The sequence below is a fragment of the Phyllopteryx taeniolatus genome, chromosome 9, assembly GCF_024500385.1.
Source record: "Phyllopteryx taeniolatus isolate TA_2022b chromosome 9, UOR_Ptae_1.2, whole genome shotgun sequence".
Taxonomy (NCBI): domain Eukaryota; kingdom Metazoa; phylum Chordata; class Actinopteri; order Syngnathiformes; family Syngnathidae; genus Phyllopteryx; species Phyllopteryx taeniolatus.
The window spans coordinates 30,310,673-30,322,780 of NC_084510.1; the positions used below are offsets into that span (position 1 = coordinate 30,310,673).

At 42.2% G+C, this 12,108-nt stretch overlaps 1 protein-coding gene across 4 annotated transcripts in view; it reads left to right on the forward strand.

The window, feature by feature from the left end:
- ccdc71 (coiled-coil domain containing 71) overlaps positions 1–12,108 on the forward strand; it is a 38,166-nt gene that overhangs the window by 6,971 nt on the left and 19,087 nt on the right. For 2 of the 4 annotated variants that reach the window (XM_061786430.1, XM_061786432.1), the window contains exon 2: positions 8,067–10,694. The exons of the other annotated variants lie outside the window; for them this stretch is intronic. In XM_061786430.1, coding sequence (XP_061642414.1) covers positions 8,077–9,147 — 1,071 coding nt within the window. In that variant the 5' untranslated portion in view covers positions 8,067–8,076 and the 3' untranslated portion in view covers positions 9,148–10,694. Of the gene's footprint in view, positions 1–8,066; positions 10,695–12,108 lie in introns of those variants that run through there. 4 annotated transcript variants of the gene reach the window in all.

Below are 12,108 nucleotides of genomic sequence, written 5' to 3' on the forward strand. Positions count from 1 at the left end.
TTCCCAGAGAAAGTTTACCACTTTGAAAATTCCCGGAATGGCCTGGTATTGACTTGAAATGGAAAATGGGATAGTGGCTACCAAAACTTGATTCGCTGCTTCATGGCTTGAGGGGTAGATCGGTTTTAGATTTAGCCCCTTTCGTGCTGCATGCCCCACAAATGGGCACAAACGGTAGCGCTAGCATTTATTTGCCCGTGCCTTTCAGACGGAAGTTGCTGAAGCAAGACTTTCTGGTGTGTCTGGGAGAGCGACAAAGGGACAGTTTCAGTTTCAGTTTATTTTTGAAAGGGGACAATGCAATTTCATAAAACACATGAAGTACACATGGTTAAAAAAGCCAGAATTAGCCAGAAGGCTAGTTTTCATCTGTAGTCCCCTGGCCATGATGTAAAAAAGCAGTAAAATACATCTACAAGACAATATAATACAGGATACATAATCAAACTATACTATTAAGAGACAGGGACGGTGACGTCGTGGCTTCCTGCTATATACCATAAGGGCTGCAACAATTATAGTAATCGAATAAATTGAATCATTGGATTATCAAAAATCGAAGCAAAAGCCATCTCGATGCTTTGCAGGCATTTTTACACATGGACTATTGTTACTGCTGAGGCACGCATCACACTCCATGTAGACGTTAATAAGGAGGAAAGAATGTGTAAAAGACAATGTTTTATCTTTCAATTGTTTTATTGAACAAATTTTAACAAAATAAACAGATAATTACCATTCATAGACAAGCGCCACAACTGATGTCCAGACTGGCTAACAGTTAGCCAGTTAACAGCCAGTCCCTAACCTGAGCCAAGTCTACTTTCATTGGCTGACGCCCACATCACTCACTAGATGTGATGATGGCGACCCCAAGCGGACATAAATAATACCCGCACATCACATGCACATTTTGTTGTTTAATAATGTAAAAATAAATTTTGGTCGAGGGGATAATTGTTAGAATTAGACTTTGTACCGATCTGATCGGCTTGATCGGTATCGGCCGATAATTAGCATTTTATGCTGATCGGCTTTGTCATAATTCACTGATCCGATCAATGACGTAATTGATCAGTTCCGCAAAAGACATTTACTCCACGTCATTGTCGTGTACCGATCCAAAAGCTCGTTAATTTCTAGCCTTGTCACGGGTCTTGTGATGTAGTACTGTAACTATCTCACGGCCAATAAAGTTGTATTTCAATCTTTTCTCGGTGAGAAAACATTCGGCGATGTGGGACTTTTTTGCGGTCCCTCCGACTGACAACACGTAATGCGTGGATCAGACTACAAGAGAAATTTGGTCTTTCACGATTGCACTATGTCAGACTACTGCAATAAAATCTTGTATTCCAATACCACTGCATCCCGTCTTTTACCAACACTGGGCTTTATCTTGTCAAATCAAATGCCATCGGATGCACTCGTTACCTTGGCAACGACAACAAAATGGATCACAAATGTATTGTGTGGGGGCAAAAATATTAAAATAAGGAAAAAGGTGTGGTGGTCATCACCGGTGCTCGGGAGTGGACGTTCATTCACGGATTGCTTGAGGTATGTTCACGTACTTTTTAATACGATACGGCTCGCAAGCAGGAAAAAAAAACGTTATGTAGCCTAGCAAGCTAGTGTTAGCACTAAGGGTTCTATGTAAACATGCCAGCGTTCTGTCGAATCATGCTCTAAAGTTTTGGTGTGTGTGAAGTAATTTAATTACAATAAAGTCATTTAATTACACTAGACAATGGCACCAATTATTTCTCTCGTTGTAATGTTGGTTTGACCTGACTGAAAACCTAAACTTATGTCAGTGGCCAAACCTTGAATGCCCTGTAGAGGTCATTAATGTTTTACCTTTTGTCTAAAACGCTAGAGAATACTTTTGAAGATACTCACGATACAGTACACAAGTATATAAGGTTAAATGAACAAGTCATTTAAATAGACACATTGCTCCATCTTGTGATCGGTTATTGTTTTTTTTTTTTTTTTAAACTCGCTGATCTGTGATTGACCCCAAAAATCCTGATCGTGTAAAGCCTAGTTAGAATATTGGATTCTAAAAATATTCGATAGCTGCAGCCATATCTCCTGATACTACGGCTTCATGGGTCAACTTCAACCTGCTATCCTTTATCTGTGTCTTACACACCAGACCTTATAATGCCGGCTTGGATGGTCAGTGTGAAAGAGGCTTTTGGTTTGACTGCTGGTTTTGTCCAGACTCGTATGTCCCTTTCACCCTGAGCTGGTTTGGAGCTAGAGCCAAGTGCATGGGTTCTTTTTATGCATATTAGAGGCATAGCAGTAAGACTGCGTTCATTTTTCTGTGCCTTTCAGATGGAATCGCTAAAGTGTGACATGTTGTATTCGGCATTCAGATAATTGTTAGGGATGTCTCGATCACATTTTTTGCACCCGAGTCAAGAGTCCACACCACTTGATTTGGAGTAACTGCGGATACAGAGTCCTGATACGATAACTTAGGCAATGCATTAGGTGTTCATATTGTCTAGTCTCTTTTTAATTTTTTTTAAATTTGAAGTATCCCTACATGATACCTTTTTATATGGCTATAAGTATATTCTCACTCTGGAATCACCCTCGTTAAAATCCATCCAAACGGCTGTTTTTGGCAGGTAGTGCTTCTACAATGTTAACACGTTAACAACTGTTCTTTTGGCCCCCCAAAGAGTGATGCCATTCGTGGTTGGGGCGTGTCTCTAATTTAGGGGATAAATACCTGTAATTTCTCATGTATAATGTGCGTTTTTCCCCCCCCAAAAAATTCCCAAAAGTCAATAGTGCGCATTATACATAGGTATAGGGGAAAATGAAAAAAAACTTTCACGTTTTATACATTTACGCTGCCATCTAGAGCAGGGGTGTCAAACTCAAATTCACGGTGGGCCAAAATAAAAAATTGGGACGTCGTCACGGGCCAAACTCAACATTTAATGAAAAATCACTGCGATGTGCATGTTTCCCTTCTCTGCAGAGAAGGGAAACATGTAGCGTTAAAGTTTATCATATGACAACAACTGGGATAGACTCCAGCATGCCCGCGACCCTAGTGAGGAGAAGCGGCTCAGAAAATGGATGGATGGATAATAAACACACGAGAAATCAAATTTGCGATAAAAGACATCAGTGGTATTTGTTTGTTGTTTTGTATTTAAATGTATAACATGAATTATTCTCTTTCTCTCTATCTTCCATTTATCTATCTCCAACTACCTTTCTTTTTTATGTAAATCTTTTTTTCAAAGCCCAACAACAAAACAACCCAAAAAAATAAGAATGCCCTTCAATAAAAAGCCAAACTTGAAACGATTAACAGTCTCTCTGCCTAGGCGTTGATAAAGGGCATTCAAAAAACATTAATTCAATTGTTATATTCTTTGTTATAGCCACATTGCGCCGCACACAACAAACAGGTCTGTCTTTTACTTTAGTGAACAGATAATTTGCCTCCCACCTGTCTCGGAAGGTAACTGTTTTCCATCTTTCGTTTGGCCATTTTTGGGAAGGGGAAGTGTAAATTTGCCCGAGGAGACTGGTAGCATAGTTGCTAACGACAGCAACAGAAAGGGAAGGGGCGCTCGCCGGTCTAGACTGATGGGCCAACATACTAGCAAAGTATTCTGGGATTTGTAATATTAGTGGCGCATGTGCTATATACTGGCGGGTCCAATATAATTACATCGTGGGCCAAATTTGGCCCCCGGGCCTGAGTTTGACATATATGATCTAGAGGTTATGAAAAAGCCGTACACTTTCATTTCAATATGCCACCACCACCAAGAGGTTAAGAAAAAGGTGTAGCCTACACTTCATTTCAATATGACAGGGGTGCATATGACCGCATATATGTACAGTTGTGCTCATGAGTTTACATACCCAGGCAAATTATTATTTTTTTAAATGTATTTATTTATTTTATTATTATTATTATTTTTTTAAATACGACTGATGACTGAACAACAACCATCATTAATTTCTTTGTGGTTACGTTTTGTTTAATAATGCTTTTCTGATTTGCTTGACAGTTTAATTTGAATCCCATTAAAATAAAATATGTTTCGCCTGGTCCTTCATTTTTTCTTTAAAGAATTGTACACATCTTACAAATTCTGCCTGGGTTATCAAACATATTAGCACAACTGTATGTTTTCTCATTTACTAAATAAAAGTAGGGGTGTGAATTTCAAAATAAGAGCAAATAAATACAAAATATTACATGTTCAAATAAAGTGCTTAACTTCAGAATAATTCTTTGAAAAAACTAACAAAATACAGATACATGTTTTGATAATATGGGTCGATGCAAAATCATGCATTGTCAAAATGCATTATACATGGGTAGAAGGGTTTTCCAGAATTTGTACGTCAAATTTGGGGGTGCGTATTATACATGGGTCCGCGTAATACATGAGAAATGACTGTAGTTGGGTATCCACACCACTCAGGCTAGAGCTGTCCTATCTAGCCTGTGTGCATTAACTTATGAAGCCTGCTCGGACGAGAGGCGAAATGTCTTCTAAGAATGGGTAAACGATATTCACGTTTTAAGTTTAATGCAGCAGTGGCTTACACCTAGTAACCAAAATCTTTTTTCTAGCATATTAGAGGTAAAGCACCAAATAAAGAAACAAATTACACATCCTAAATAAACTAAAATCCACCCATTTTTCGAACCGCTAGGGTCGAGGGCGTGCCGGAGCCTATCCCAGCTGACTCTGGGCGTGAGGTGGGGTACACCCTGAACTGGTCCCCAGCCAATCGCAGGGCACATAGAAACAAACAACCATTTGCACTCACGATCACACCTATGGGCAATTTAGTCTTCAATTAACCTACTGTGCATGTTTTTGGGATGTGGGAGGAAACCGGAGTACTCGGAGAAAACCCATGGAGGCACAGGGAGAACATGCAAACGCCACACAGGTGAGGCCGGATTTGAACCCCAGTCATCAGAACTGGGAGCCAGATGTGCTAACCAGTCATGCACCTGTGCCGCCCCAAAGTAATATCTATAAAACAAAATATCAGAAATTTCACTTAGTGCAGCAACGAAATGATGATCCTAAATGGTCGATGAATCAGTTTTACTCAATGCAAAATTTTAGAAGTAAAACCAGACTGCTTAAATCTACTGCAGGCATTATGCCTGTCCTTAAACGCAAGCTTCACATATAAACAGTTCACTAGTTACAGCAGGTCAACTGTTGTCATTGGTCATTTGGGTAACGTAGTTCTCTTACTGTGTGTCGGCTAGAAGTGATGTCAGGCAGCGCCTTTGTTTGGGTCGCCGCCATAGCTCCTTTTTCTATTGTCAATCAACTCACCCCATAACGCGAGGGAAAAGTGGGGTCTGCTTTTTTTGGTTCATATATGAACAAATAGGTGCTGTGCAATCTGGCTAATTCATTTGCGGCAGAAATAAGTGACAAGCCAACAATCCAGGCAATCGTGTGGGTGTTTTTCACTCTACCTCGCAAACGTTAAACATTAAATTGTGTAATATAAAGCTAAGCTATTACTCTTCCATTTGACAATATTTCTGGACCCCAGGATTATTTTGTCGCTTCGTGACCTTTAAAAATGAAGGAAATATAAATAATCGTATCTGATACAGGTCAGCTGAAAATTATATGATTTTTGCCCCGATTTCCGATCACGTGATCTGATCGTGACAAATTTAATAACTTGCCGATGTCTGGGACAGGGGCATGGATGGCAGCACACTGCGGATGTCGGTAAAATTGCAGGTCAACCTAAACCCACCGTCCTGATTCTGGACCTCGCACATAGGACAGGAGACTGGAAAAAGACTGCTTAAATGGCCAATGTGAAGGGGGCTTTTGATTTGACTCCCAGTTTTGTCCAGAGTCACATACCTGTTTTGGTACTTGCTGGTTTGGAGCATGAGCCAAAAATAGCAGCACGTGTTCTGCATTAACCAGTCTAGTCACATGCTCCTTTGTAGTATCTTTGTGAACAGATACATGGAGAAACTGAAGTTTCCATTGGGTTTCCTTCTGCTTTGGTATCCTGGTGTCCTTTGACTCTCTTGAGTATCATCAATTTTTGTTTAGCTTATTGCAGGACAATGTTATTAGAATCAGAATTCTGATTCAAGATGGCGCCTAACCGTGTGGTCGCCTCACAATCATGCTCTCTAGTACTTTGTTTTTTGTGTTTTTCGTTCGTCTTTGGAGACATTACGTGACTTACTTACACAAGGGAAGACTTGCTAAACATTAGGGAGTCTTCTCTGGACTTTCTTTCACCAGCTTTCACAAATCCGCTCAGTTTTTTTCTTGGAGTTACTGACCGGCGGAGTGGCTGCGGTCTTTGGCGCATGGAGGCGAAGGCAACGCAACAGACACAGATATGTAAATAGTGCAGTGCCCTGAGACTAATCCAGGGAGAGCACGAATAATGTAGGAGTGTCCTGGCAGAGATGTGATGTTATTAAATAGATTCTGACTAATCTAAGGTTCCTTGGGTCATCTGTGGCCAAGATGTTGCCTGGTTAGGATTAAAGAATAAACTGCCCATTTTCTACCGCTTATCGTGTTCAAGGCCACCTACAAGCTATCCTGTCTGACTTGGGGCAAAAGGTAGGCACTTTCTCTACCACTCAGTCGCAGAGCAGGAATAAAGAGCTTGTGTCTTCTTCGATAACGTCTAGTAGATTCAACTTGTTGTTAGCATACTCAAATCGTAGATCTGGTGTACGGAACATAGACATTTTTGCTCAAACATTCTCTTGTGCACACATGGTTTCAAGTGTAACTCAAATCCCCTAAACCTAACGCAAGTTCCTCATCTATGATCGTTTGATCCTGGACATTGTAGACCAGGACTGCCTTAGGAACCATCTTGGACTCTGTTGACCATGTATTTTTTTGTTCACCTCAGACTAGTTGTAGCCCAGAAAGACATTCCAAAATGGTTTCTTAGGTCCCTAAGCATAAATCAGGTGGACTAAGTTTAAGTAAATTATAGTCCCATGTCTTGTATCTGCATGCATCTGGTCTTTGAGTACAATAGCAGTGAAATTTCCACAGTTCAAGCCAGGACAAAAACATGTATGCAAAGAATCTTTTGGTGTGTCTGCAGTCAGGGTGTGAAATATTTCAACTAATTGAACTGTTGCAATGGCAGCAAATACTCTAGATTCCCTTTATTTAAACACAATAAGAAAGCTCAAGTTGGTTCAGTTCATCTTGGTACAAGTTTTTTTTTTTTTTTTTTTTTCCAGATCCATTTGTAAAGGGTCCAAAAAGGCTGTGACATTCTCCTATGAGTAATTTCGGCATGTAGCGCAGCTTGTGTCTTCGTTATTGAATTAATTCAGCTACACCCTGTTGTACTGGTATGATACGGTCATCCCGGATTTGTTGATGCGAATGTGAGCTGAAATGTAGGGAGGAAATGTGGCTCAGCATTTGTTGTGACCAACCAGAGAATTAATTGTTACGTTGGATAACAGGGATCTCCAACTGATAGTTGTTTTGTCGCTAGTACTGATGACATATTTGGGTCAAGTATTTCAGAAAATAATGTACATGCTTACAAAGGTGTTTTTTGTGTTTCTTGTCTTGTGATTGTCACATGGGTTACCCTGAGACCTAGTCTTCTTCAGACAATTCCACGTGGTCCTGGTACACCGCCGATAATACCGGTCTAATTCAGTATGAAAAGCCCTAGACCGGTTTCTTACTGATCTGGTTCTCGTTGCTGTCCCCTTTGTCATAACTTGCCGCATTCATGTAGATCTTTCTACACGTTAGGCTGGTCCAAATTCTGCAAGAAAGGAAGTGTTTAACTTGGATTCTCTCTAAAGCTGGGTATATACTGTCAGTCATACAACCAGTGAGGACCTGTCAATCAGTCATCATTTCCCCTCGACCTCACTTTAAATTGGGGTCCTAGTTCACAATATGTTCATGGAGTCTTGTCTTTGGGTGATCAACTGAGTCGTCAATCTGTGGCGGAAGGTCATTTGAGTTGTGTTCAGTGATTTTTGTTTTCTTTGTTTTCCCGGCTAGGATTTCTAAAATGGCTGATGCAGCGCGAGGTCCTGCGGTCGGCCGTCCGTTGGAATTTGCCAACGAGGAGCAGCGGGCAGTTCACTCCTGGTCCAGGATTGCGTCAGCCGGCCATACTGTCCTCCTGGAGGCAGTGAAGATCCTCAGCCCCATGTCCCGGGATCTCTCCCACACTGAAGAGCTGGTCACCTTCCTGCAGGAGCTGAGCGAGGAGGGCCACAAGCCCACCGTGCTGCGTAGCAAGGATGTGTACAGGTACCGCTCATCCACAAACCAGCCCCTGACTGAGGACATGCTCAAGCCGCCCAGCCGGAATGTCAGACCGACGGCCAAGAAGCGGCGAAGGGTTCGTGTTAAGAAAAGAGAGGTACATCCTTCCTGGAACGTCTTGCGAAGGGGGAACCCCAGAATCCAGGGGGTTCGACCCCCTGAGCTACTGATGGACCACCATGCTATTGTCTACAATAAGACACCCATTCGGACTTCGGAGATCTCTGAGGCACCCCCGGTGCAGTCGTGCCTCAGACTGACTAATATCAAAGGTCTGTCTGGTTGCCACACAGCCAGACTCCAGATCCAAACCACATGGGACTTGCCTTGTAAGACGCCCCCAGCCGTCTTTTTGCAGAAGCAGCCCCCTCCAGCACTTTCAGGAATACCGTTGCAGCCTTCCCAGAATGGTGGTGGGGCGCCCACCAGAGCCGTGGCCTTGTTCAGCCAGAAGAGCCTGTCGTGCCCCGTCCGCCTGGATGACGCCCTCATCGGTGACTCTGCACCGGTATTCCACGCCAACGGCCGAGCTTTCCCACAGACTCACACAGAGCTCACCAGCAACGGCTGGGGCGGCAATGGCCTCCGCCAGAATGGACTAGGCCCGAAAGAACTGACTCATTCGACCCGGCAGAGAAACCGCTGGCGAGACAAGAAGCGCTTACGGTCGAAGGTCGTGAAGGTGGACGACTCCCGCTCAGTGGATGAAGCTCGATGGAAAGCGCAGAAAATCCTGCAGGTCAACCTTTCTCCCGTGATCCAGATCCGCCCGCTCAACCACGTGCTGAGAGACTTTCGATACCAGAACTGAAACCCGGACAGTCCCTCCGAGCATACGCATTGTTTTATTAGTTAGTGTCTTACATCTATCTTTTCTACCCAGATACCCGTATGCAGCAGAATTGTTTCATGGTTTTCATTTTCGGTATCTGAGGTGGGGCAGGTCGGCCTGAAAGTTGGGATTCCTCGAAAGGCATTATAAGTAGGGAGTTGCTTTTCCTAGCGGGCTGGGAAATTACTTTCCGCTGTATGCTGCCACATTTTCTCCCTCCGCATAATTCTGTATTTCCAAGAGAGTTTTCACTTTGAATGCCATTTTTCATGGTCTTTATATTTTTAAAGCACCGTTATCTCTATAGTATTCCCATACCCAGTTGAAGAATACCACCATTCGGTTTAAGGACGGACGTTGACACTGTGCTTACGTAACGACTTGAGAACAAAGACGTTGTGGAAGGTCTCCAATAAAACAAATATCCTAAATCCAAGGAAAACGTGAGTTGGTCTTCCTTTTTTTTTTTTGTGTCGTTGCTAGGCGATAAAGGAAGGCATCAGGATCGACTTGAGCAATAGTTTGTTGGCTGATCGGGTTGAAGCGTTGTCCTTCACAAAGTGTTCCTTTTTAATTCGACACGGAAACAGACACTGTAGGTAGTAGTATTTCAGACTGGATGGTAGTAGAATCCGTGTGTGGTCCATTGCAACAAACAACTGCAGAGCTGGAAAGCCAGGGTTGGTCCTTGGATCGATCCATCAGATTCTCAATAGTGTAAGTATTTTAAATAGCATTTTTTTTCCCAAACTTGAGCTGCGAACTGTAACATTAAGGCGTAAATTTGACCAACGCTGCAGTAGGGCATCTTTTCCTAGATTCCACAACAAACTATTTGGATCGAAGTCGGAACAAAAACCCACCAAGTCTTGTGATCCTGTTGAAATGCACGGATGTTTCATTGTTTCCCGTTTTTGATGGTGCTCACTGTTCAACGATGGTGCTGATTCAAACAATTTGCTTCAGAAGTCGAGATAGATCTGAAACATTCACAAGCAGAAACTCCCCGATTCAACCAAACACAACACTACTGTTCCAAGAGGGAACCAAAAAAAAAACCCATCATATTAAGATTTTACCATTTCTGTAAAATCTTAATACCACAGTTTTTTTGTTGGTATTTTTAAGATGTTGGCCTACAGGAATGTTACATGCTTCTCATAGAACAACACTTAAAACCTCAAAATGCTGTACGTGTTATTTCACATTTAAAACTGGAGGTGCAAAAGGTATTAAACATTTTTGCAAGATTTTTAAAAAAAATCTTTATGCTATAATTTATCAAATGTAAAGATTCCTCCTGACCGAACCAATATAATTTTCCCCCTTTTTTTTTTTTTTTTTTTTTAAATTCCCATTAAAGTTGGCAGTGTTTTGTAAGGGTCTGTTTTGCGCAGCACACACAAAATTCTATTGTTCTTTTTTTTTTTTTATCATTGTTCATCTTGTTTGTGAAACGTGTAAAAAAAGAAATTCCTACGTGAGCTTTGAAAAAGTTTTTTGTTCAATAAAACTTTTGAAAACCAGTAAGAAAATGTTTTGATTTGTGGTAAATCCCCTTCTTGTGCTCCATTTCAGTATTTAAATACTGCAATTATCGTGGTGTCTCTCAGGACTCAGTCCCAGAAACCTTGTTCTTTTCTCTGGACACGAAATCTACTGCTCAAGTGATTATATTTACAACTTTCTGCTTTGACTGTTAGCATGGCGGTTATACTTCCGACACGAATTTGCTTGGTCCCGGCTTCATGCAAAAGTTATCCTGTTTGTCCTTGGTATGTGATAGTCGGAACGTGCCATTTAACGAGTGACTGTAAAACAGTGTCTCATAAAATGACTGACGTGGATCGCCTTATGCTTGTATTAACATTAGTGCTATGAATGAATCTGTGCTGATTCGAGTCTACTCACGAGTACGTCAAAAAATTAAAGCCGAGCGTGAAGTTTCCGAATCAATTGAAAACGAAGGATAACGTACTACGACGAGATGCTGCCACACTGTATTTGTTTTATGGCCATTTTGATTTACTGTGCATGCGCACATGCGCTGTTGTACAGTAGCTAGTGTAGTGCTGCAGCTGATCATGAATCACTAGCTGTCTCCGGCGAGACGATAATCTCCGGAACGATCCATGCATGGAGAGCTGCACAGATGTTCAGGACTGCGACCATGGCAAAAAGTTGTGCAAGATTAATTGTGGCAGATGATTGCTAGCAGCTTGCTAACTGACGCTCTTGTAAAGTGCAGACGCTTTTCTTCTTGCTCTGCTTGCTTCGCCTTTGTTTGCATTTTTTCATGCTGATAGGCTTGTTTTTCTGACATGGAAATTGGAAGAAGCGACTCCTGGATATTTTTAAACTTGTGGGACTTTTTTTTTTTGTAGATGCAGTCAGTTGTTGCCATATTCCAATATTTTTTGGATACCCCCTTACGCGTGAGCGTGGCCTGCTAATTAGCACAGGCCTGCTATTGGCAACGCGACCAGCAACAAGATGCAAGATCAATGGACTGCCACAGAGGATGTCGGTCCTGGAAACGAAAATCCACCGTCTTAAAGTGTATGTGGATGTAAATGGACAGTCGGGGAATGAAACCACTCTACAGATGTCTCAAACTGGTGAGCAGAAGTGTGCAAACAGACAGCCACTTAGCTCAACAAAGAGGACTGATGCAGACTGTGGAAACGGTAATGGATCATCCAGCAGTTCTCCCTGGAATTGACTGGGGGCAAAGCCCGAAGATATGGGAGAACATCTAAAAGGGCAGACACAACACCAGCAGATTACTGAGGAATCCGGCTGGCCTGCGTTGCGCGCTTCAATCCCGAGTGAGCGGCCGTGGACGGTCGCTACAGCGAAGGCCAAGAAAAGAGGACGCGAGTCAATGCAAAACATTGACAGACTTACAAATAGATTTGAGCCACTTTTACAAGACCCTTG